At 39.6% G+C, this 27,181-nt stretch overlaps 1 protein-coding gene across 3 annotated transcripts; it reads left to right on the top strand.

The window, feature by feature from the left end:
• The first annotated feature begins 87 nt into the window (after positions 1–87).
• Positions 88–16,846, top strand: DCUN1D5 (defective in cullin neddylation 1 domain containing 5). Of its 3 annotated transcripts, none has more exons than XM_042862545.1 (8): positions 88–233; positions 3,108–3,199; positions 5,255–5,325; positions 5,516–5,607; positions 11,621–11,729; positions 11,822–11,926; positions 12,740–12,842; positions 13,610–16,846. In XM_042862545.1, exons 1-8 carry the CDS (start codon positions 154–156, stop codon positions 13,663–13,665), a joined length of 708 nt encoding a protein of 235 aa, XP_042718479.1. In that variant the 5' UTR covers positions 88–153; the 3' UTR covers positions 13,666–16,846. The 3 variants fall into 3 exon arrangements, with proteins under 3 accessions (XP_042718479.1, XP_042718480.1, XP_042718482.1); XM_042862546.1 differs by lacking the exon at positions 88–233 and adding an exon at positions 2,759–2,904; XM_042862548.1 differs by lacking the exons at positions 88–233; positions 5,516–5,607 and having other exon boundaries at positions 3,195–3,199.
• The last annotated feature ends 10,335 nt before the right edge of the window (positions 16,847–27,181 follow it).

Genomic DNA, 27,181 nt, shown 5'->3' with positions numbered 1-27,181 from the left:
CCGAGCCCAGCGGGGCGGGGACCAGCAGCAGCGGGGTGAGACGGGGCCGCTCTCGCCTCCGTTCTCGCCCGACAGCAGCGGCAGGAGCGCTGAGCCCGGGGGGCCCAGGCGGCGAGCCCCGGCACCGGGGCGGCCCCCGGCCGGAGCAGAACGATGCCGGTGAAGAAGAAGAGAAAATCCTCAGGGCCGGCGGCGGCGGACGAGACCGGCCTCAAGAAGTGTAAACTGGGCAGGTAGCGTCTGCGGCCGGCGGGCCGGGCCTCCGGCGGCTGTTGCCGGTTGCGGGTCTCGCGCGGGTAGTCGGGCGGGGAGCGGGGATCGCCCCCCCCCCGGGGGCCCCCCCCCCCCCCCCCCTCCGCCCGCCGTCTGCCCGTCTGCCCGGCCGCGGCGGTGCTGGCGGCGGCCGCTGAGAGCCGCAGGAGGAGCGCTGCGGAGCTGCTCGTGTCCCGTGCGGTCTTTGCCTGCCGCTGTCGCGTGGGGTTCGAGTGCAACCTGTCTTCTGCCTCGCCCTGAGCTCACGCCTGCTGCGAGCTGCTCTCCTCTTTCGTGCCGTTGGCTGTAGTCGGAGGGCCGGCGCTGAAATGGTCAGTGTGCCCCTAAGCAAAATCGGAAACGGTTTCATTAATAAAGGCAGGTAATAAAACCCGTTAAAGTGGGTTCCCTGCAATAGGTTGCACAGGAAAGCACCCGGCTGGAAGGAGACTCCCCAATCTCTATGGGCAGCCCGTTCCAGTGCTCTGTCACGCTGGCAGTAAAGAAGTTCTTCCTCATGTTTGTACCCAGCTTCCTGTGTTCCAGGCTTTGCCTGTTGCTCCTAGTTCTGTTGCTGCATGTTGCTGGATAGAGCCTAGTCCTATCGACTTGAGCCTTGTACTCTAGCTATTTATAAACAGTGATTGTACTTTAGATGTTTATCAACAGTGATAAGATCCTCGTCAGTCTCCTCCAGGCTCAGCAGCCCCAGGTCTCTCAGCCTTTCCTCATGCTGGAGATGCTCCAGGCCCCTCATCATCTTTGTGGCCTTCTGCTGGACTCGCTCGAGTTCCATGTCTTTCTTGAACTGAGGAGCCCAGAACTGTACAGTGTTCCAGATGTGATCTCACTGTCCAGATCCAAAAGAGTTTTGTTGATTGACATGCATAAAGAGGCCACTTGAGCCATAGTGCCTGAAAATGGCCGTTAGAATGCTACAGCGTAGCAGCAGGAGCATCCCATGTGGCTTTCTGTAAGAAACCACAGGCGTTCTCTATCTCTGAGAACTTTCCAAGCATAATAGTAACGTAGCGGTTACAATAAACATCCTGAAGACATTAGAATACAACAGACTTATGAAATCAGTGCTACGGGAATGGCTTTTGCAAGAAATTGCAGCATAGGCTCTTCCTCTTAGATTGACCAAACTTGAACTTAGAGCAGAAGCACCTCTGCTTCTATTTTGTTATGACTATTTACTGTGGATAACTGCTCCAGAGGCTGCTTATTGCGGGTGTTGATGATCTTTTATTTTCAGTCTGAACTTATTCAGAGCCACTACTTAATAACCGTTCTGCTAACATTGTAATGGAATCATAGAACGGCCTGAGTTGGAAGGGATAGTTGAGTCATGCTTTATGTAGTGCTTCTTTCTCATGGTTCCACCTCTTAGGTCATTCGGAGTGAGCATTTGTCTTTTCTGATGCTTTACTTTGTGAAGCAGTCTAAATTCTTCTGGTTTGTATGACAGATTTTCAGTTTCCTTGCCTATCATAGCCATTCTCTGCAGCTGTTCCAGTTTCAGTTCTTGAACACTGATAACCAAAAATGAATATTTGTATTAGCTGGTCACAAAATGGTGAAGATAGGAGCATTTCTAATGGAGTGTTCAAATGCAGCAATATATTGCTAATATTATTTAATGAAACATCTATATATCTATAGAAATAGCTATACGCTAACGTGACTGAAACCAACACACAGTAGTATGGCTCTTCCTTCCTAGTGACTAGTGTTGTTAAGGGCCTTTAGCTATTTGTGTTGTATACCTTGAATTGTAGCTTTCAGAACATAAGGCTTCATCTTAGTGCTGCTTTTTCTCCTAGGGAAGCTTAAAGCAATATGTAGGAGCTGAAATTGACCAGCACCTTTAGAATTGAACCATTCTTTTTTTGTTTGACTTTTTTATTTTTAAAATGGCAGTCTTGGTATGAGAGGATTTAAAATTATGCAGCTCCAACTACTTTCACCTAGTTCTTAGAAGTAATCATAGCACATTCTAGAAGTACTCTGTTTGAGAGGAGAATGCTTTGTAAAGGTGCTTCTTACTGAATAAAGATGTTTTCATGTAGTCATGTTTTTACTGGAAACAATCAATTATGTTGTGCATTCTTTTGAAGAATGCTAAGTTACAAAAATTGGCTTCCTAGATGAAAAGGATATTGTGGCACATAAGGAAGGTAATGTAGGGAGTGGGAGCTGCTTGTGCACAGCTGTTTGGGTCTTTCCATAGGCTGTATAATACTATTCTTGTATGTGCACTAAACAGCCATAGAACTTAGAGATTTAGTTACATGCTTAATATAAACAAGCTGACCGAGTTTTCTTCCCAAATTTGGGTGCCTAAATATAAATAGCCTGACTTTTAAATATGTCAAACTGCAGCTCCTGATGACCTAAATTGGATCTGTGCATATTCAGCACCCTTGATTGAAGTTCACGCTGTTTATTAGAGACCAACATTAAAGTCTTACATATATTTGTGTGTGTGTGTGTGTGTGTGTGTGTGTGTATCTGTGAGTAGCTAAGGCATTTGAGTTACTAAGAGATGACATTTTGAACACCTGCATGTGGATTTTTGGTTTAACATCTATCAGGTAGCAGTATTTCAGCATATCAGTAAAAGTCATGGTTGGAATAAATCAGGCTAAGGTAAGGTTGTTTTACGAGGTAATTCCTTATTCCTGTGAGTGTTGAAATAGGACATCTGACAATTGCCTCTTAAATTCAGCTTTTTTGTGTATATTGACTTCATTAAACAGTTGGCTTAATTTGAAGTAAAAAATAAACAGAATGTAACTGGTTTCCCATTTCTCACATTAAAATAACACTTCTTGTCCTTCTGTTTCTATAAGCTATTGCAGGTCACAAGCATCTGGTAAAGTAATAAGCGGAGAGGAACATTTTTCAAGCAAGAAGTGCCTAGCATGGTTTCATGAATATGCAGGTAATATGCAGTATATTCATATTTAAAATGGCATGGCTTTGTTTAAAACAAATAAATACGTCAGATATTATTTGCATTTTTGCTCTGTGTCCTCATGGAGATGTATGTCCATATACACTTGAATTCATATGGCTTTTACTAGCACATTCTCAGTGTTTGTCTTCTTGTTTTTCTGTTCTTCCTCTGTGCTTCATAATTTTACATGGCATTTGTCAAAATAAAATGACTGATGTTGCATGGTATGCAGTGTTGAACTGAGGGATTCTGCTGCTCATTAGGAAAGGACAAGTAGAAGTTGGGACCATGAGCATTTAGATAGAAATTTATTTCTCCAGTGATCTTGTTTGTAATCAAATTGGAATGATAATGAAATAATAATTAATGATCTAAGCTCCATGTTTTCATATTTCAGAAAAAGGTTGATAGATGTTTATACTGGTTCTGCTGAGAATCTGTCCTAACACATTTTATGTCACAAATAACCAAGGTCTTGTTCACAGGTGCTGGAAGTACCCTCTTGTGAATAAATTAACTCACTACCCAAGTAGTAGCTGCCTTGAGAAAATGTCTAATGTATATTGCAGCACTCACTGAACAATTATAATTAGTAAATAAACTGCAGTATGATTAGAAATTCTGCATCTGTAAACTATGATCAGTTTCTTTTCATACGTAGTCACTAACTAAAGTCCATCTTAGCTAAGTGATGACTAAAATTCTTTATTGCCTCAGTTCTCAATATGAAATGAGCTGGTGTTTTATCTTACAGGGATTGGTTTGAGGCTATGATTCAAAACCAGTCCCTTACTGACAGTGTTTCCAGAGTAATTAACTACTTTTGATTCTAGTAATCTGCATTCTCAATTAGATTTGAGCTGTACTGTTTTGAAGTCTTTCCTGTGGAAAATTTCCTCTCTGTTCTGTTTATTTTCTTACAATGCAAGTAACTCAAATGCCTTTAATCTTTTAAGGCTTATATATTTTATTGTTGTTCAATCAAGAATTCATTGTAGGGAGTCATAATTGTTAGTTAACCAGTAATCTAAATATGCCATATCTTGTATCTCTTCATAATTTAAACAGAGAAACAGAACAGCTTTTTTTCTTTTTCTTTTTTAAAGTAGCAACATTTCTCAAACATTCTGTGGTATTTTGTTCTTGAGCACACAGCCTTTGCCATTTACATGGGCTCATGTTCATTAAAGCAGTGTTAACATCAAGATCTCAAATGTGTACAAAACAGCATGTCAGAAAGCCCCCTGATAATATTGGGTTGCCTGGAAGTTTTTGGAACAGGCTTAGCAGAAATAGCTGAAACCAGAGGGACTCAGGGAAACAATCCATTTTGCAGTGTCCGTATATGCTCTCTAAATACAATCTATTGCTGCTTTTTTAGGCATTCTTTGTGTTATAAGTGAAAGGTAACAGCATAATATTAAGTGTTCTGATCTCAGTTCTTTTCATTGTAGCCAAGGCTTTTATTACTTTTTGCCCAGCATTTTTTTCAGATTTATTATACTGCTTTGTTCATAAAGGGTTAATATTTATTATAAGAATCGTCATCTGCAATGTTAGAGCAAACCCATAATGCCAACAGGTAGGTCAGACATGTAGTTTTTTTTGTGCTGGTAAAATAACTATTTGGAGAACATTATTCATAGGGCAGAGATGACATTCGCTGAGTTTAGCTGTGTCTGTGTGAAGCTCAGTGGATGCTTCTGAAAACCCACATAAGTGAAATAAAATAGTTGTATGCTGTTCTGGGAAGGCAATTCACAGCAGTTCTGCATGCCTTTTGCTTTTGGTCCTTACAGTTATGTCATTGACAAGCATTTCATACCTGTCTGCATGTTGCAGCTGATACAACGGCTGTAATACAAAATCTAATTAATAAAGTAATGCGGTGTTCTTAAAGATAGCTTTTATATAAGCTATAAAGCATTGTATAAGTATAAAACATTGTCTAATTCTACCTTGGAATGTGATAATTCAAATGTAATTTACATTCATTAAATGTTACTTCTATTTCATTTTGGTTTGTTTTTGGTTCCGAAGGTCCTGACGATGTTGTGGGGCCTGAAGGAATGGAAAAGTTCTGTGAAGACATTGGTGTCGAACCTGAAAATGTAGGTTTCTTTCACAATACTAATCACACTTTCACTGGATTAGACTTAGTTCCATGTACAGCTCTTCGTTTCAGTAAGCAGAGTTGCATATCTTGTTTGAATGTTTGGAGTTTTCTTCAAAAGAAGTCTAGAAATCAATTTTTTCTTACGTACTAACTCCGTTTTTTTTCCCCTTGTTTGTTTCCACCAGATTATTATGTTAGTTTTAGCCTGGAAGCTAGAGGCTGAAAGCATGGGATTTTTTACCAAGGAAGAATGGTTAAAGGGGATGACCTCATTACAGTAAGAGGGTTTTTGTTTGTTTTTCACATATCAAATTTGACTGTTCTATTAAATTTTTATACCTGTACCTTAATGAATCTTGCCCACTATTTCTTGTATGTTGGCAATAAGACACAGAAGCTCTTGGTTTTTAGGTCTGGTTTCAGTCACCAGCTGAAGTAGCTATTGTATTTCATCAGATTGGGAATCTGATGGCTTCACTAAAAGTTTGTCTAATCTTAATCAGGTTTTGATGGCATGTTAAAATACCAGTTATCAGATACGTGTTCAAGGACATCTCAGATCTGCTTCTGTTTCAGCACTGGTATTCTGAGAAGCTGGTTACTGATATCCAAGCTTTAGAGATGAGGCCTATTTTTTATAATCTACTGTTTATTGTTATTATCTACTAGATGCAGGTCAGAAGCCATTTTTAATTGCTTAAGTTGAATGATGCTTTTTCAGTTTATAAGTAGATTTCTCAAATCCTCCTGTGAGTAGGATTTTTTTTTTTTTTTTAAATGCTAAAGAGATGCCTGTTTGTATAACTGTTAGTTTTTGGTGAGGCTAGGCTCAGCTGTTGTTTTGTTATTTATGAACCTTAGGATTCATTAATGTTTCAAGGGTGACTTGTTATGATACCACATTCAGTTAAACTGTATTCATTTTATGTACTGTAGTAAATAAGTATAAGTCAATTCTATAAGGAACTTAATTTTTATACCAACTAGAAGGCTTCAAAAATCAGCCAGTCTAGCTGATTGTGTGCACAGACATGCATGGAGTATGGCAACTCTTCAGAGCCAATACTGTAGACTTAATTTCTGTCTGTAATAATCTAGTGTAATTAAGAATTAAATATTCATTTTAAGAATAGAACTCATCATCCTGTAGATGTAATGTATTTAAGACAAAATATATATTTTACTTTTATGCATCTCTATATAAACAGACATAATTGAAGCACCTACCTAAGCCTAAAACAGTTACTTGGGGGGAGCAAAACAGTGGTATGGCACCAGGCTGTAGGCTAAGCATCTGGTCAACCTGTGACACTCATATGAGAGAACTGAAGGCTCAATGGCTTAAAAAAGCAGAAATCTGTAGACTTGTGTTCTTTGTGCTTTCTGGGAATGGGGGATCATAATAACGGACTCTACAGGGATCAAGGGACTCCAGGTTCTTGTTAAAGGTTTGACAGAAGTTTTGAAAGAAAAGGATTTACGCTATTAGACCAGCAGGATCATTATATTCTTGTACAGCATTATTACAGTTTTGCATGGAGAAATAACATTGCAAGTATTAAAAGCCCAGCATGTGTCCTAAGTCTGAACTGTACTACAGAATCTTTATTTCAAAATGTGTGGAATACCTTGTCACGTAATTGCATCGTCAGCACTGGGTGGAATTCAGGTCAAGACATCTAAATGTGTGGTTAATGTGCAACAGCTGGATTTCTTAAGCTCTTACTGCAGTTTCTCTAGATCTGGTGAATGCATTGGAACGTAAGGTGGCATTTAGTGTACACCAAAGCCTGGTGTACTGGCCGGTTTGGTCAGCTGAATTACTCTTGTGGGTTGGTTGGCTAGAGCTCTATGAGTGGCAGCACATAAAGCTGAAGACATCAAAATCTACGCTTTTGGCTGCAATTAAATGCCAACATTTGAATGCCTGAATCTTGAAGTAGCATTCTTCATTTGCAGGATTGTTTCTTTTAATCTGTGGTTTTGTGATACACTGATGAAATTTCTTCTTACAGAGGAGAAAAATAGCTATGTGTTATGGTATTTACTGTCAAAATTAAGGTGGATCATGCATTAAATGGAAGTTGATCATACTTAAGTTATGGAAGTAAGGATTCTAGTATGTCATGTTGGTAGGGTGGTCCATGACATTTACATATATATGAAAGCTGGTTCCCTGAATCTACACTAATCATCTGAATGTCTGAAACTCTTCTCATTGTCAGCAGAGCGCCTCAGCTGCTGTATGACCAAGATGTTATAATTGCAATATAATCAAAAGAGGAAGGCAAAAGCAAACAAGGATCACAAAAGAGAATAAGTAGAAGAGCTTACCCTTGGGTTGAGCTCACTAGAAGATACCAGAAGAGGGGATCTCCAGAAGAGATCCTTCCCCTCTGGTAGCCAGCTCTTAAATAGGTCCAGGAGGGGTGCAGCCTGGCTCCACCCCTTCCGGCAGCACAGGTGAATTGCCTTCACCTGTGCTCCTCTGGCTGACTCAAGGCTCACCTCAGGTGATTAATCAGAGGTTCAGGCCGTGACTCAGCAGTTCCCATACAGCTGCACAACTTATTTCAGCTCTTTTAGATGCCTCGTTAGGATGAATTAAATAGCCCTTAGCAAGTGACTGCTTACTTACATTTTGCTTTCAAGTTTTTGGAGACTGAATAACTCGAGCATTGAACCCTAGGTATATGACAAATAGTGGAGAAGGAGATTTGTGTGTTTGTCAGCTGTGGTCTCCTCATACCCACAAAGTAAAACATCTAGTTGCAATATGAAGGCTGTCACTGCACTTGCTGTTAATAAAGGACTGTCTTGGCACTTTTTTTTTTTTTAATATGAAAACCTGATTCCCGTTGATCTCAGTCATCTTCATGATGCAGACACAGAAACAGCTGTGTTTATAGAAGAGTGGTTTGGAAACTACTTAGTGCACCAGTGTGAACAGAATCACTGACTGAGTGTGGAAGTGGCTTTAAATGATATGTCCCTGTATCAGGCCTCAGAGCAGTGTGTCTGAATGTGATTGATTAAACTGCTGGGTTTTAAATAGGTTGACAGTAGCTCCGCAGTAGCATCTTGAGATGTAGCGCGCTTTCATTTATTCCTTAATTTTTTTTTAAGGAAATTACTTTTGTGTTATAGTATGTATGAGCGAATCATTGAATGGTTTGGATTGGAAGGAACATTAAAGACCACGTAGTTCCAACTCCCCTGCTGTGGGCAGTTCTGCCACCTGCTAGATCAGGCTGCCCAGGGCCCCGTCCAACCATGCCTTGAACATCTCCAGGGATGGGGCACCCATAATGTCTCTGAGAATGATGTGCCAGTGCTTCACCTCACTCTGAGTAAAGAATTTCTTCCTAACATCTAACCAAAATCTCCCCTCTTCAAGTTTTAAACTGTTATCCCTGTATTCCATGACAAAGAGTTCCTCCCCCATTTACTCTGCAAGCCACTTGTGAGTATCGGAAGGCCTCTATAATATATCCTCAGAACTTCTCTAGGCTAAATAACCCCAGCAACACCAGCTCTCAGCCTGTCTTCATCAGAGAGGTGTTCTGGCCCTCTAAGCATCCTCGTGACCTTCCTCTGGACCTCCTCTAGCAGGTCTGTGTCCTTGTGCTGGGGGTCCGCTTGTGATACTGCAGGTAGGGGCTCACAAGAGCGAAGTGGAGGGGTAGGATCACCTCCCTTGGTCTACTGGCTATGCTTCTTTTGATGAAGCTGTGATATGGTCTTCTGAGCTGCAAACACACGTTGCCAGCTCTTGCTGAGCTTTTCATCAACCAACATCCTTAAGCCCTTCTCATCAGTGCTGCTCTTAATCTGTTTTCTGCCCAGCCTGAGTTTGTGCTTAGGGATTGCCCCAACCTAGGTGCAAAACTTTGCATTTGATAGCGCTGAACTGCATGACGTTCACATGGGCATCTCTCTCCAGCCTGTACAGGTCTCTCTGTGTGGTGTCACTTTCCCTCAGCGTGTTGACAGCACCACTCAGCTTTGTGTCATGGGCTGACTTGCTGTGAAGGCACATTCAAACCCAGTGTCCATGTTGCTGACCAAGATGTCAGTTAGCACTGGTACCAGTACTGATTGATATTACCAGTTACAGAATAGACAGTAATAACAGTTTCACTTTGTGTGTACACTTATATTTGAGCAACTTTAACAAAGTGTTTTGTAGGAGACGTAGGTATGCTGACGTTTGTATGTATTTTATGATAAATAATCTCAGTTGAGTTTTAAGTTGTTTATTTTGTTAATAATATAAACATCATAAGTTCTTATAATTTAAATGCGGAACATAATTAGGTAATTGTTTATTTAGCACTAATCTTAGCTTGGACTTTGCCCTGCTTTACCTACATGCTGCTGGAGACAATAACAAAAGCGTTCCACTGAGCAAAAAGGCTTCACTAGCTGGAATCATTACATTTTTCTCATTGCAGCTGTTCTGATAGAGACAGACCTGCATATGTGCTTGCATGGGCTAGCAGAACTGATGATCAGGAATATCAGCTGCAGGGAAAGTTCCCTATCAAGGTGCAGCATCTTGGCAGTGTGCAGCAGGACTCCTGAAATGCCCTTTGCTGAGGGCTTCTGGTGCAAGTCCTTAAAGAATATGTTCTCTGAGAGGCAGGCTGCCAGGAGGCAGACGGGTACCCCAGAGGAAGTATTTATGCATATATCTCTGTGTTTCTGAAAGTACTGCTTCTGTCAAACAGAGAACAGAAGAAGGTGGACTTTTTTAACCCAACACAGCTGTTATTTTTATAAAAATAAAATGTGATTATAATGTAACAACTGTTCTTTTAGAGTGAGCCTTTCCCACAGGATTTACATGAGTAAATTACATTCTCCAGTGCCAGTGTTGGTGAAGCTAACCAATTTTTTATTATGAAAGAAGTGATTGCTAGGTAAAGTACAGGAAGACTTTCCTTCCTGGGATTAGTAATAGAGAGGGTTTTTACCAAAGGGTTTTCATACCAACTAACAGACTGGTAAATCCTTGCTCAACTTGCGAGTTTTCGGTTCAATAGCTACTGACTAGTCCAGGTGATACGGGCTTATCAGAGCTTGTGTTTATCAGTCATAAAACACTCCCAGACCTCAGTAAGTTTTGCTAAGCACCTGCTGAATCCTGCTACTTGCACAGGTATGGACTTGAAAGTGTTTTTTAGTTTTTGGGTTTTTTTCCCAAAGGTGTATGGAACAGAATCCAGCTGTAAGTAAGGGCTATATCACTTCAGTGCATGTTGAGTACTGTTGTCTACAAAGTTAAGAATGATTGAAAGGTAAGGAAATGATGGGTATGGCATGGAAGGACGTTTTTTAGAAGTACAGTTTAAGGATTTTTAAAAAGCTGATATTGCTGATACTTTAAAAAAAAAAAAATCTTGTTTACAGAACCTCAGCTGTCGTCAGCTGCAAATTTCTGAGCATGTCCAGTGTTTACATCACCTCCACAGCATTATGAATGTTGGAGGGGAGCTCTGCGGAGAGGGACCTGGGTGTCCTGGTGGACGACAGGTTGGCCATGAGCCAGCAGTGTGCCCTTGTGGCCAAGAGGGCCAATGGCATCCTGGGGTGCATTAAAAAGAGCGTGGCCAGCAGGTCGAGGGAGGTGATCCTCCTCCTCTACTCTGCCCTGGTGAGGCCTCATCTGGAGTACTGCGTCCAGTTCTGGGCTCCCCAGTACAAAAAAGACAGGGATCTCTTGGAAAGAGTCCAGCGGAGGGCCACAAAGATGGTGAAGGGCCTGGAGCATCTCCCCTATGAGGAAAGGCTGAGTGAACTGGGTCTGTTCAGCCTTGAGAAAAGGAGACTGAGAGGGGACCTGATCCAGGTCTACAGATATCTAAGGTGTGGGGGGCAGAATGGCGAGGCCAGACTGTTTTCAGTGGTGAGTGGAGACAGGACAAGGGGAAACGGCTGGAAACTGCAGCATAGGAAGTTCCGCACAAACATGCGCAAGAACTTCTTTACAGTGAGGTGATGGAGCACTGGAACAGGCTGCCCAGGGAGGTGGTGGAGTCTCCTTCTCTGGAGATGTTCAAGGCCTGCCTGGATGCCTACCTGTGCGACCTGGTGTAGGGAACCTGCTTTGGCAGGGGGGTTGGACTCGATGATCTCTGGAGGTCCCTTCCAACCCCTACAGTTCTGTGATTCTGTAATTTGCTGATTGTACTTACTTTTATTTTTTTTTTTTACTCTTCCTGGCATTTTTCATGGTCCAAATGTTTTGTTTTGAACTTCTAACATCATTTGTTCTCCTTTATTTTAAGGTGTGACTGTACAGAAAAGTTACAGAGTAAATTTGACTTCTTGCGGTCACAGTTGAATGACATCTCATCCTTTAAGAATATCTACAGATATGCCTTTGATTTTGCAAGGGTAAGGCTACTGGCATCTTAGAGAAGTTATAATTTTAGTTATTCAGTGAGTTTGTACTTCAGTGTTCTTATGCTTTCTTTATGTAACTCTAGGACAAAGACCAGCGAAGTCTTGATATTGATACTGCAAAATCCATGTTAGCGCTTCTGCTTGGAAGAACTTGGCCACTGTTTTCAGTATTTTATCAGTACCTGGAGGTAGGCGTTTCCTTGAGTTTTAGAATGATAGAATGCTAGTTGGGCTGTTTCATGAGAAGATTTCAGGATTTGTGTTGTTTGGGTCAAGAATGTATCCAGGTTTCTCCTTTTCCCTTCCTCAGGCTCCTTCTGAAACAGTGATGTTCTTATATACATCACAGATCACTTTTCCTCTCTCCCCTTCTCCAATCGAAGGCAACAAAATTCCATCTTAATTAGGCAATAAAGGTAAAATTAGTAGAGCCTGTCTCTTTAGCTACATGTATTAATTTCAAATCTGCCTTCTGTAGATAATGATGTGTAGGTACCTTAAGCTCTGACTGTCTCTGGAAGATTCTTCTTAGCCACAAGCAATTTAGTAGTGTAAATGTATATACACTGCTCAGCATACTAGGCTTGGGACATAAAATCAGTGACAAGTTGGAGGAAAGTATGTGTCCTTACTGTAATGCTACTTTACATCTTGGAGAAAAGATTCCTGCAGCTGTTCATTCTGGAAATGCGCCTGTGCTAAGCATGCCTCACTTGAGGGCAAGATAAAAACAGGTTTTTGAGGCTTCAGAATACGGTGAACTTATTTCAGTTTTGCTCTGATCTTCTTTCAAGAAACTATTTTCTGTAATTTTAGAGCTATGGAATATGTGCTGCATAGTCTTCTAAAAACTGGAAAACCAAGGGAGAGAGTAGCTGTTGTTGCCCACTTAATTGTTTTTTAGGAAATGAGTGAAAATTACAAATGAGAGAAAACTGGAAAGAACGTGCAGCATTTTAATGTTGGCATTTTAATGTTTTGCAATTAAATTCTTTTCCTAGCAATCGAAGTATAGAGTCATGAACAAGGACCAGTGGTACAATGTGCTAGAGTTCAGCAGAACTGTCCATGCAGATCTTAGCAACTATGATGAAGATGGTGCATGTAAGTAATAGAAACATTTCATTTATTCAGCTATTATTGTTAGCATTTTTAATTGGCATAAAACATGAGTACATTAAATAGCAGAAGCAGTACTTTGAAGGGAAAACTAATTATTTTCCAGAAACACATAGATAACTGTCCTAACAGCCACTCGTTTCTGAACTGCAGGTACTAATTTTAGAAGCAAGTCTGTGGCATGACGATGCACCTAAGCCAACTTATATCCACTTAAGGATCTAGTAAAGCTGCTTACTACAGGAAAACACTATTTGCAAGCTAAACTGTAAATAGCAAACTCTTCTTTTACACTTACACGTGATGAATTCTAGTTAAATTATAAAGTAGCCTAGCTGCTGGTACTTGAGAAATGCTTTAGGGAGCTTGAAGTCTACACTTAGCTGATAGTCAGGCCTACTATAACTGAATTGCAGTGGTTATCTCCCATTTTATTCTGCGTTTCTAATTGTGTAATTCTGGAAGTTCCAGCAAGAAGGAGTCACTTGCCCCATTTTAGAATATACTCTGCTGCTTTCCATTCAGTTCAGCACACCTATTATGTGTGTTAAGAATACCTTTTTTTGTAGTTCAATGTGTAGTGTTATTCATTCCACCCTTGGATTGAAGTGATTGTAGTCATCTCATGTCTTCATAAGTGTTTGTAAGGGTTAACGTGCATGTTGCCTAGGCTCAGTTTTAACCTCTGTATGTTAAGAGAAAATGTTTGAAGGACTCTGGTAGATATTACTCTGAGTTTCTTCCTTTTGCAGGGCCTGTACTTCTGGATGAGTTTGTCGAATGGCAGAAAGTTCGTCAAGCGTCATAGCAAGAATTCAAAAGAAAATGCAAGTTTTTTTGGTGCCCGCCTGTACACAAACTAATGAGAAAAACATCGGATTGCATTTTCATTTTTATGAAAGACTTTACAGTAATTTTTTTCCTTTTCTAAGGAAGTTTTCTTGTTACATGTGATATGGGCATTTGAACCACACCTCTTCCGAGACTGAAAGTTGGAGTTCTTGTTTTGAGTCTTACATTTATAGCATTTCTTTCAGAACAATAAAGATTCAGATTTGTGACAAAGGCCTAAAAGTGAAGAATGTCCCTTGAATGTGAGTGTGGTGTCTATTTCTAGAACCAAATCTTTAAAATGATCTTTCTCAGAAGTGCCCTTTGTTATGATTTATTGAGACCTTAAAAATGCTTACCTGGCACTGTTGCTTGCTGGCGGTATGATTGTCTTGTGAAAGAAACGTTAGAAAGAGTGACTAATTATTTGAGCCCTGGGTGGGGGTGTGTTAATTTGAGTATTAAGTATTGGTCATGGGTTGTGCCACACTTTTCAGCTCCTTCTGGAGATAAAGGCCTTAAGCTCTGTTTTGTTCTGTTCTGTACTCACCCAGTGGCATGGCATTTAATGGCAGATGCTTTGTTAAGCAGAAAAGTGTGGAGCTCACGTGTGGCTGTGGATGCAGGGTAGCTGGAAACTAGTTACCTGTACTTCAGATGTCAAACAAAGGTACTCTGATACCGTACTGCAGCTCCAAATTTCTATTACAACTTAGACTTTGAGTTGCTTTGGATAAGAAGTGCAATTTATATATAAAAAGGGAAAGCTGGAAAGACCTGCCTTCGAGCTTTGCTTCTTTCGTGTTTTAGACTGGAAGCATTCACAGCATGACTTTCTTTTACCTCTCTTGAAGTTTTTCTGTGATGTAAGAAAGACTTAAATCATCTGTTTTTGACCCGTATGTAACAGGCTATTAATTTTTACCCTGTTATTCATGTGTTGAGAACAATAATTACTGTGATTGCCTGTTTAGGCAGTTTTTGTGACAAACTTCAACTTTATTTAAAGGTTGTCACTCTACCTTTCTGCCCAGGAATCTGAATGCCATCTTTGAGAAGAAGCAGGATTTTAATGAGTAAATATAAGAAAACAAAATGGAATGAGAGAATGAAGCATTTGTAACTTCTACTTCATTATATAATTATATTATTTAGACTGTGATAATGCCATGAGACTCCAGATCAAGGCCTCATTGTGCCAAATACATCAACAGCTTGAAATGAGAATAGACAATGTAAGCTAGGCATGACTTGAAGATCTTTGCCTCAGGGAAATTACTTCTGTTTTGCACATCCCTTATTCAGACTAAGTGTGAGTTTTTCTATCATTAAGGAAAGCTTCATTCCCAAGACAGTGGATTTTTTTTTTTTAATTTTTATTCAGTGGTGGGAGAAGAGTGGGAGGGAAGGGTGAAGAGAGGAAGAAATAGCAGTAGGAAGTGGAACAAAATAGAAGCATGCCCATGCTCTCATTCTTTTAAAGGAACACCTTTGCTACTTGCCACTCTCTGAAGCTGCTTGCTGTTGGGGCTGCAGATGGTATTGTCAGTCAGTGGTGTTCCCTGGGCCTTTCTGCAAGTCACCTGGTAGTGCAGCTGAGCCTTAGAGGTATGGTTCTGCCCAAGCCAAAAAAGCTTTGGAACGAAGAAGAAGCTGAGATACTGGCAGATCGCTGTGCTCATACAGTGGCTAGTGTCTGTGTGCATGCAGACCCGTGCACTGCAGCTGGTCTATTTTTCCACCTTTCTTAAGGAAAGTACTTAATTTCAGACCTTGCGAAGACTTCAGCAGTTCTCTTAAATAGGTTTCAGGTTGTCTGTTTGTGTTGCTGATGATTCTGATTTCTCCCATAGCAGAGTGCCTTTTGTTTGGAAATTGCCCTTCCATACAGAAACTCAGTGCCAGAATGAGAGTAACTTCAAGAGTCCCAAAAACAGTGAATTGAATTTCTGAGGTGCGCAGGATAAAGATACACCAATTAGATCTAGGGAAGTACTGCTGTATATTGAATCTCTGCAAGGGCACTGATTCTGAAATGACTTTCTAAAATTCACTTCAGTGACTCTTCTAGCTTAGTATATTTAGACCCAGTTATAACTGGAAAATTCTCTTTCCAGGAGTTTTGAAATACAGGTAGAAGTTGAACATTTTCTAGTGTGGTTGGGGGGAAAAATAAAGAAAAAGGAAAAAACCCACACTTTTTTAGGTAATTGCAAGCTGTTCTGAATTCAAGTTAAACCAGTTGGTCTTAGAGGCTGGTGTTAGTGTCTAACAGTAGGAGTGATGCATCTACCATCCAAGACAGTCAAGTACTTACAGTTAAGGTGTAAGATGCTGTGTGATGTATCATTTGTATCTCTGTTAAGGTTTTATCAGTATTCCTCTAATAAATCCACATTTCAGGGATTTATAACTTGGTTGTGTGCGTGATGAAAAATCATCAGTTACTGTAAAACTTTGACTGGGAATGAATGTATTTAAACAACTTAAAATCAATATAGTTTTTCAAATTTGAATAAAATAGGACTTTAAGTTATGTTTTTGTGCTCTAAACTGCAATCAGATTTATTGTTTAAATGTGAACTAATGGCTTGTACAGTTTCATTGTGAGCTGGTCACTTTTCCTAGCTGTCTTTTTTTTTTTTAATTAAATCACCTTACATCTTTCTGTGGATAAGTGCCAAAAGTTGTTTATTTATTTTTTGTTCTGTTTTGTGCACATCCACAAGCCAAAACTGAGTTCAGCTGAATGCTTTCATTAACCTTTACATTTTAGTTTTGCTTTGCTCAGGTGCATTTTAATCTCTCAAATGAGGAAGTGACACCTTTTCTGCCGTATCTTACGATGAAAGTTCACAAGTGAAATATGCTGCCATAGCTATGACAAATAATAAAAGCAAAGGTGAAATGTCTTCCACAACTAAATCACAGTGATGTCTATCTTGGTATTATAAACTTTGCTTTGGTCTCACTTTTAATTTCTTTACATTAATTCTCTTCACATAGCTAAATTTTTCTCAGTTCTTGAACAACAAAGTTTTGGGTTTTTAATCTGGAAGCACCCACCTGTTCATGGAAAAAGCCATACTGGTAGATTGGAATGTAATATTTCTTCTATGTAAAAATGTGATTTTGAATTAAACAGTCATGTATGTTTACCTATGTTCTTTAACTGTATCTGTACTTTTAATCACATTTATCTTTACTGTTTAACCATATAATTCTTTACTGATGGCTGTAATTTCACATTTCTATATAGTGGAACTTGAATTTTGCATTTAGATACAAATTTGGTACCGATTCACAGATTTTCCTTCCCCTCCCCTGAAGGGGACACTGTAGTCGATATTTTTGGTTGTTAAGGTATTTTTTCCTATCTTTTGAAAGCTTTGAGCTGATACATTGATACTGACCCAAAAAAAAAAAAATCACAAGGGACCATAAGTTTAATGTTTCTAATGTTTTGTTCATTATTCTTATAGCTGGTGAACAGTTCTTTCAATGCAATATGTACAAACTTGTACAGGTTTAGCTTTGTAGAGTATGATGAATAAAAGTGTTATGTAATAGGGCAGAACAAATCTTTTTTGTCATGCTGCCTTTTTTAGGTTTTTGTTTGTTTTGTGAGCGTATAACTGTTATTAATCACTGAAGGACTTACTTTCAGCAAAGTGGGTCAATTTCATTTCTAGCCTAAGTCTCAATGATTTCTTTACTACTCTGTGCTCCCACCCGTAACAGAACCTAATCTTAACTAAGAGCTGTAGCAAACATCATCTTTGATCTCAGTCATGTTGGTAGTTGTTTACGTAAGGCAGCAAACCTGGTAGTTAACTGTCCTGAATTATGCATTCAGTCAGCCTTATTCCAACACCTGTTGCAAAACATATGAATGGGGAGAGATTCAAGCTTTTTCTTCCTCCTCCCACGTGTATTTGTTTTTGGGCAATTATGCATTTATGATTTGTGCCCATTACCAAGACAACAGACAGCGGGCACAAACTGGCACACAGGAGGTTCTCTCTGAACAGCAGGAGCACTGCTGTGTTGTGCAGGTGATGGAGCACTGGCACGGGCTGCCCGGAGGCTGTGGGATTTCCTCCTTGGAGATCTTCCATGTGGCCCTGGGCCCCCAGCTCTGGGTGTCCCTGATGAAGCAGGGCTTGGGCCTGAGGGACACCGACATGCCTCCCATCCTCAACTCTTATGTGATTTATCTGGTTGTTTCTTAGAGTATTCTTCCATAGGGATTTTTAGAGCATATTACAAAAGGATGAAAGCCAGTGTCCTGCCGTGTGTGTGTGTGTGTGTGTTAGTGCCACTATTTCCTTGCACGTACCCCTTGCTCCGTTACTTGGTGCTTTCTCATTATTGAGTTCCTATGCCATTCCTACCTTAGGACACCTTTTCTTTCTTGAGGATCATCTCTCTCTGACCTCAGGAAAGTCCGCTTTGTTGTCTCTACAGAGCCACTTCCATCCGCTTCTGACATTGAAGTCCCTCCCAAGTCAGAGGGATGTTTAAGTGCATGCAATCCAGGTATCTCATCTGTAGCTGGGAGAGATGGCAACACTTCCATTGCTTTTCTCTTTACCCTTTTCTTCTCTGTTGTACATTCTGCATTTCTTTTGTGTGAATGCCTTTCTCTTTCCTAAAAGGAATTGCTCTTCAGTAGTAACTCACCATTATGACAACGGCAGAAGGTGTGTATGAATGAATCCTTTATAGATGTTACATTGGACAGAACATAATCTCAAAATCTGGCTACTATTTCCTGACCTGCAGTGGTTCCAACAGTTTCTGTTGAATAACCTTATTATTTTATAGTTTATTAAAATACTGTGACTGTGTCCCTTTCTTCTAGAAACTAACTTTAATAAAGATTCTTTAAAAAACTATTTTTCATCTTCAACTTCTTCATTTATTTTCTCAACTTCAGAAAAAATTGCTATGCATTTCAGGATTCTTATTGACCTATATATTTTATCAGCTTTGTAGTAAATTAATGCTGATAATAAAATCACTTAAAAGTGTTTTTGGCTTATTTAAATTCTACGTAACATAGAACTTTATTCTTCATGTGTGGTTTTCAGATGAGTTTTGTTTTCACTGTGCATCTTATGATAATGAATTACTGGGTTTCAATATAGTATTCCAACTCGTTTAAGTTATTTCTGATTTAGTAGTAAGGTTATTCTTTTTCATTTTCTTTCTGAACATTAGAATGTTTCATAAAGGTTTACTGAACCTATTGAAGTAATTTAAATGGCAGTAAAATGAAATGGTAGTTATGATTTATGGCCCTGCTATTATGGACTAATTGTGGAATTCTTTTTTACATTCAAACTTATCTCCAAGTCAATTTACAAACGATGAAATATGCTATGATGAAATGCCCCTAAATAATTAGTTTTAAAACAAATAAGATTAACAGCTAATACTGAGTCCTCATCAATTTGGCCAAAATACTTCTATTTGAAAGTGTAAAATCGTTGGCCAACGCACATGAATCACAGAATCACAGAATCACCCGGGTTGGAAGGGACCTCAAGGATCATGTAGTTCCAACCCCCCTGCCTGGCAGGGTCACCAAACATACACATTCAGATCAGGTTGCCCAGGACCCCGTCCAACCTGGCCTTGAACACGTCCAAGGACGGGGCATCCACAACCTCCCTGGGCAGCCCGTTCCAGGGCCTAACCACTCTCCTTGTAAAGAATAATGAATAATTCAGAACGCATCTGAAATTAGTTATTATTAATCTATGAGGAATGTATTCACTTAAGGAAATTGCAGATTGCAGTCACAACAGAAGGAGTAACGCTAATTCTGTAAGGAGTGGGTCCTCAGTGCATCTGGCACTTGCTTCTGAGTAATTCTGTTGCGTGGTGGTTTGAGGTACAGCTTGTTTCCTCACATGCATTTTGCTTTAGCATAAGGAATGCAGTAGTAATACCAAACACATTGGTGCTGGAGTGCTGTGGGCTGGGCATGAGCCATAGCACTGATTTTTTATGTAAAAAGTGGGTCTTTCTGACACATAAGAATAGGCGATATTTGCCAATATAACGTGATCAAATTCCGTCAGTTTTCTAATCGTTTCCATTTCTATTTGTTTAAACTGTGTGATGCGTTGTTCCTGCTGCAGAGTTTTAGCCTGTCTACACATGTGCAGATGTTTTTATATAAGGAAAAAGGTGTTACATCTGTTCTTCCAGCTGGTGAAAGGAGAACTAGGAAGGCTCAGTGCTCCTCATGCTTTTCCACATGTACTTCTGGGGGCTGCTGGATGGGGGCCAGTTAACTTTCTGACCTTCGCAAATCACCGATCTGTCACAGTGGTGGTTTCCTCCCATCTGATTGGGGCTGTTCTCAGAACTAGCTTAAAATTTGGACAGTGAAATGCTACACCCTTCCTCAATCTTCAGTAGGCTTATTCAAGTCCCATTTTCACCCTGTGATAGTGATTAGTGACATAAGGAATGGATCTTCTGCCGTGGAAAAGTGTCCTCATAGAATTGGAGATGCCAAATCTAACAGTGTTTGTTGTAATTGTTACCGACACATGAGTGAACAACCAGCATGCTGATGTGCCAAGATCTACCCTTAGCCAGTTTTTCTGGTTCAGATTGTTTATGGAACTGTGATTTTGGGCCACATATTAAATTTTGCAAGGTTATTGTTGTGCCTGTGCTTTACCACTGAGTATACTATATACTGAAGTTAATTAGGATGTACAATTTTAGATGGAATGTTCATAGCTTTAAAGATACAGGATGGCAGTTTGTAGAGCTTTTTCATGTACTTTTGCCATGTGGTAACATGACACAGCTCAAAGAACCACTGATAGGTAAAACCACAGGAAGGAATCTGAAGGGTCAGTTAGTAAACAGTGCTTAAGCTTCAAAATATATTTTCACTTACTATGTTATTTATTTATATTCATTGTAATTTTCTAGAGTATCTCCTTTCATTAGGGAACATGTTCCTAATCCTTGTTTCATAAAAGATGATCATGTTTCTATTAATTTGATAGTTTGGGGGGCAGCTAGCATACCTGTCAAGGCTCTAGTTTCATTGCACTAGACACTGCGTTGTTAGAGCTGTGGTTCTATCTAAGGACATCACTGTCTTACAAGTAAATGCTGTGCTCATCCTTTGCATGGTGCTTGTCTTTTAACTAGAATGTTCCTCATAATATTAATTTTTTTCCATATAAGGACATATTATTAACTTTTTTCCTCTATAATTGCTCAATATTCCTTAACAATGTAAGCATTAAACCAAGAACTTATTTTACAGTGTTAGCTTTATCAATTCAAAACAGAAAATCATTCCATTCAAATTTATCACTTTGTTCACAAATTTTTAGAATTCTTTGCCTCAAAGCTTATATTGATGCTAGCATAGTTTAACCCCACCAATGATTCCAGCCAAGTGCCACAAATTTATTGGTCAAACTTTGCCTTTTTGCATTTTTGCAGCCTAGCGAGTCACAAGTTACTTTGTTTTTGCAGAGTTAGCTCTACAGGTTTTCAACTGGAAATATTCCCATGCAATATATAGCATGTCTCATAAACAAGAGATTCATCACAGTTTTCCACAGTCATGTACTGCCAATAAAACGAGTTGCTGGAGAAGAGAGGGATCGTGTTTTATCTCCAGAACTTCTGTTGTCACAGTGCAGCTTACATGGTTGCTTCATTGAACATTGCTAATCTGATTTTAGAAGGCTTTTCTACACCAGTATATTCAATTTAGTATTGCTCATCAGAATGGACGGGAGGCGTGCGAGAGGGTTCTGTGAAGTCAGTGAGTCAATGTGTCATGTTCCACCAATGCACAGGAGGTAAACAATTGATAATAACTAAAAATTTAGAGCAGCAGTATAAAAATGGACATAGGAATTCACAGATGTTTTCTCCTGCATTTCCATTGTTAATGTATTGCCAGCACTAATGGTAGCACTGTGTGAGCAGGGCAGCAGTGCAGAACTAACTGCAGGCGGAGCAACAGCACTGTGCTGCCAGCGACTAGCATGGGCTGTGTGGTGTGCAGAGGTGCAGCCCATCACAGCTAATCACGGAATGGCCTGGGTTGGAAGGGACTTCAAGGATCACGAATCCCCAACCCTCCAGCCACAAGCAGGGCCACCAACCTCCCCATTTAATACTAGACCAGGCTGCCCAGGGCCCTATGCGGTCTGGCCTTGAACACCTCCAGGGAGCTAACACAGCTAAACAGCCAAAGATCTCTGAGCCCTTTTCTGGAAAATAATTTGAGTTTGTTACAATCACAGGCAGCCCAGAGATGCCTTAATAGTTTCCACTTCAAAAGGATTTACCAATTAGTTACTGTGAAAACATGAATATCTCTCTCTTCTGTTATTACTGCAAAGTTATTCAGTAGATTACTTTTGAAACTTGATAAAAACACTAGGTACATCAAATATCAGAAGAAATGCTGATGGAAAGCCTGACACTAAACAAATTCACTGATTACAGCCAATACAAAGATGCTATACTTCTACTACGCACAGTGAGATGAGGTGTGTTCCATCAGCTAAATGCGTTTTTCATAAGCTACCACCTTATATGCACAGAAGAATATAGAGCAGCTTTCTGCTCAAATTAGCATATTTCGGACTTTGATGAGCACTTACAGAATGAATGGCTGTCATGTACTGATCCGAAAGCTCTTTGTAGCCAATGGTGAGTGAAACTTCACTGTTAACAGTAATGTACATACAAAATTATTTTCTGCTTAACAGATTGCTATGCCAGAATTCACAGGGCAACTCACTGATGTGTCAGGATCTTTGACTCTCACCTGCTTTACTGACCCTTACAATCTTGCCAAAGTTTCTGTTGGCTTTATGCTTGCAGGAAGAAGAAATGAATGGATGTTGATCCAGCTGCACAGGTGGAGTTAGTTCCACGTATGTGTATCTATCCATTCTATAGCTTTCATCACCATTCCATATAAATGTACCTAAGGGAATAGAATGGAGAAGCATTATTTCATTAGAAATTTGTGTTCATCAACTTACCTTCTCAACAGGTTGAGGGGGCCTTTAAATTTCAAAACACATTGACAAATATGTATGTACTTACTAAATGTTCACTATTGGTATAAACATTGTCAATGCTTTCTCTTCGTAGCTAAATCAGAGTGGATTAGCAATATTTCAAAAAATAAAGACCAGAAATCAAAACCATTTCTTTTTACAAACATAAATTTATGTGCAGACAACAAGAAATCCTCTATCTTCTCCTTCCCTATCCTCTTCTCCACCCCACCCTCACAGCCCCACAGCTGTGTATCTCTGGTGTACAGCATCTCTAGAATGGAAAAAATCCTGCAGGAAATTTCAGAATGCTGAAATAAAGACAAGTGACTGTGGCTGGAAAGTTTTACTTCATTTATCATTTTTCTGAGTAATTTAGAGGGAAAATCACATAATTTGAAGCTAACCTTCAAAACCAATGTGCGATGAACTAAAGCCACAGTATTTCAATACATAGCATCGTGGAGCATTATAAACATCTTGGAGAAGCTGATGTTTTAGTTAGAATGGTTTGGGCAGGAAGGGATCTTCGAGATAATCAATTCCAACACACCTTCTGTGGGAAGGGACATTTTCCACTGGATCAGACTGCTCATAGTTAACATTAAAACCATGTTCTCCTCCTAGTAAAAGGCATCTGTAGATCAATCATCCTTCGAACTGTTTTAATTCTGCAATCCAATTTAGAATTGAATGTTTCTGTTCCATTAGCATGGCACCTGGTCTTCCCCAGTTCCTCCCTGCATAAGGAATCCAAGAAAAATGTCGTGAAAAGACAAGAACAGATGAGAAACCACTACATTTAGTAGCATGATTAAATCTAACCATGAAAATCTCATCGACACAATTCCAGTTAAGTTAGTTCACACAGGAGTCTGAGACCAGACCAGCGGTATTAATTAGTAGTTGGAGGAATATTGAAGCAATTCTTTCTAGTTAAAGCAAGTTAAAAAAAAAAATAAAAATCCCACTTTTTTTCCATTAATTCTCTACATTATAAATGTTTTAGAGTATTTCAGGCTTCCACCTGTGGCATTAATTTCACCTTGGCAATCGTTTCAAAATTATTTTCAAAAAATGAAATGGGAGATGTTGAAGTATGGAAATTTTTGTTCTGAAATAATGATTTTCCTTCTTTTTAAACTAGGAGTGCAACACTCATGAAAAGAAAGTTGTTGGGTTTTTTTTTCTCAGTGTATTAAAAGGGAGCCTAAGTAGGTCCTGCCTTCTACAACAGGCTTTATTATTTCTGAGATAAGTGCAACCCACTGTTGTGACCAAATTAGAAGCCACCATCTCCCTACTCTCTCCTATTTTTTACTTCCCAGAAAAATGTGCTATGCTTTGGAATATGAAAATACAGCAGGTTCTTTTCAGTTTTAACCACGAGAGAGGACTTGGAACTTTTAAACAGTGCAACTTAGCAAACTGACTTCTAGGTAATTCTAACCAGAGAAGTTACAGTAAATACTCATTTGCTGACTAAATGTGCATTTAACACACATGCACTTGCTGCAGTGCAGCATCAGAATTTATCTGTCTCCATTTTTTAAATTAAGATTAATTTCGTTAACAATCAGATTCACATCCAAATTCTGATCCACATAATCTCTTTAGGGGACAAGAGCTCTTAGGATTGTCTCTTTGCAAAAAACTTCCTAGAAAATAGGTGATGGCTGAATAGTCCTGCTACAAAACCAACAAGCCACAGTTAGAGGCTGCTCTGCAGTGCTAAAACTTAAATGTCATTTTCATAAGAGATCTGAGTATGCTGTCTTTAGGTGTCATAAACAAGGAGGAATACCTAAAATGACAGATACAGGATTACACTGGGGGCAATATTCTAAAAGTCTACTTCAAAATCTGTTAGGAGAACACATGCAAAAAGCACAACCTGCTGCTAACCTAAGAAAATGCTTCTGCAAAGAGTGAGGTTACTATTGAGAAAGAGAAGATATGTGGGCACTACCCACATAGAAATTCTTTAAAATAATAAAAAGAAATACCTCTTCTATACTATACTATTTACAAGCATGGGATTTTACTCTTCCAATAGGTAAAATTTATTAGAGTCCTGCAGAACTGGAGGTACTGGATGATGGAGACAGATCTGCAGAATGATGGGGTAGGACAAAAGCAATCTAGTTCATCTTTTGGCTCTTCAATTTGACCTTAAAACTCTCTGTGTATCTATGAAATCAAGTTCTTCTTTCTTTCCATAGTCAGTTTTGTACAAGGTACATTGAGGAGGTCCAGGAACACAACTCTCTCAGCTGACATTACCATCTGGAACAAGATCAGAAGCGAGCATCTAGAGCCCAAAGACTTGGGATACACAGGTGCAACATCTGTATCTCTAATGGGCCCAGGCTTCTGATTGTTCCCAAGGTGTCCAAACATCTCTTCCCAAGCTAAAGCAGCTCTGAGCAAGCAGGTGCCTAGGTAGTGCCTAAACTCTATGGCAATTCAGAGACCTGGCATCTATTTTGCATGTGGACAAAAGAGGAGAGGTATAAGATCATAGAAAATTAAGGATGGAAAAGGCCTCTAAGAACATCACGTCCAACCATAAGCACCATACCCACTAGGTCATGTCTGCCTTAGTGCCATATTTCTACTTTACTTGGAATCCTCAGGGCCAGTGACTCCACCACCTCCCTGGGAAGACTGTGCCAATTATACCTGATTATTTGAGCCACAGACAAAAGACATTAATGAAAGAGAAGCCAGTCTTCCTTTTGTCCAGTAGCCTAGGAAGCTTATGTGTCTTTTAGGAAAGCTCTGATAAACATTATAAACTGAAATATTTCAATTAAGTAGGATATGGGTTTCATTTGAGGGCCACAGGAAATACAGGCACCACGTAAATCAGCTCTCCAAATTCTCTTAAAATCACTTTTAACTCTGTTATTAGTCCAGTTCAGTAGAAGAACTGATCACTTCCAGTGTAGTCTATCAGCTGAATAAAGAGGTTGATGGTGAGTCAGAGACACTAAATAAGTTAGTTCATCGGACTATTGGAAGCTACAGCAGGTAGGACACTGGTGATTTCCTGGGAAAGGTGGTATAGTAATTATTCTGCTTCCAAAACCAAGCAGGAGATACAGGATCAGCTATACAGGATACAGAAGAAAGTGTTACTACAACTGCTTGCTTCAGCAGTTGGAATTTACCTGGAGGTCTGGCCCAGACCATCTCAAATCAATGCTGCTCATAAAATGAGTGTCCAAGTCCAGTAAAAAATCAGAAACTGTAATGAAGATGAAATCAACAGAATAAAGGAATTGTACAAGGTAGGAGAATAAACTGTGAGCCTAGACCATCAGGAAGGACACGATGCTTTTAAGAACAGTGAAAGGATCAAACGCATTTCCTTTTCCATTAATAATTTTTGTCCTTTGTAAGTTGTTCCTACATTTAGGAAAGATACAGGCATGGGAAGACTTTTAAGAAATTGTATTAATTTTGTCTATAATTTGTAGACAAATGGAGTGGACCAAAAGCAGGAGAAATTACTGTTCTTGAAGAATCACACCTCCGCAGCTAGCCCACTTTCGCTACTGAGTGCCCTATTTTGAGCTGGGCTGTGTGTCTCAATAACTCTTTGCTGCAGTATGTATGTCACTTAAGTGTGAATTTTACTTGCTGTGTATGTAGGAGAAAATGTTAAGTGTTCTTACACTTCATCTGATTTCTAAGAAAAGAGCATTTCAAGAAAATCCTGATCTTACATTCATTGCTTCTCCCGATGTCAGATGAGAAACGTAAGGAACATTTCACTTGTGAGGCTCCCCAGTACATAAAAATTATGAATAATTTGTCTTCTAAAATAACTGTAGTTCCTTTATCTCATGCAGATTTCTCTTTCCAAATGAATGTTGTTATTAGAAAGTCCTTTTCTGTTTGGAATGCGAGTTTTTCTCATTGTTAAAGGAACGTTGTGCATGGGCCATGGGTTGCAGCCAGGTAGGTCAGCATCTCTGCCCAGGTCGGTCGGAGTCATTGTGACAGCTATAGGGGAAGGAGAGTCCATGTAAGTTTTTTCATCTAAGCATTAAGTAATGGCAGGTGTTGTTTAAATGTTTATAGTGCAACAGTTCCCTAGATGAGCCCAGAAAAGTCAGAAGGCTGTGGGTGAACAGAGACATCTATAGCAAACACTGCCAAACGTATCATTTAAAAATATGCTTTTAATTTTCTAATCTGTGTTCTCTGTTATGTAATATACATCTCCTGTGAGAAAAACATATTTTTTGATTACTTGTTATGAATTGACGCTCTGATTCAGAAGTCACAATGTACCATCATGGGGGCCATGCAATTCAAACTGAAACAACATTGGCCCTTCCCTGTATCTATGAATGCAATAAGTGCTGCACTTCTTACTTGCTTGGGTGCTGCCTGCATTTATTACTCTTGTGACTG

This window comes from Lagopus leucura, unplaced genomic scaffold, assembly GCF_019238085.1.
Source record: "Lagopus leucura isolate 7727_CA_CO unplaced genomic scaffold, USGS_WTPT01 Super-Scaffold_702, whole genome shotgun sequence".
Taxonomy (NCBI): domain Eukaryota; kingdom Metazoa; phylum Chordata; class Aves; order Galliformes; family Phasianidae; genus Lagopus; species Lagopus leucura.
Note: the sequence above shows the minus strand (reverse complement) of the source record. Positions and strands in the feature narration are given on the sequence as shown.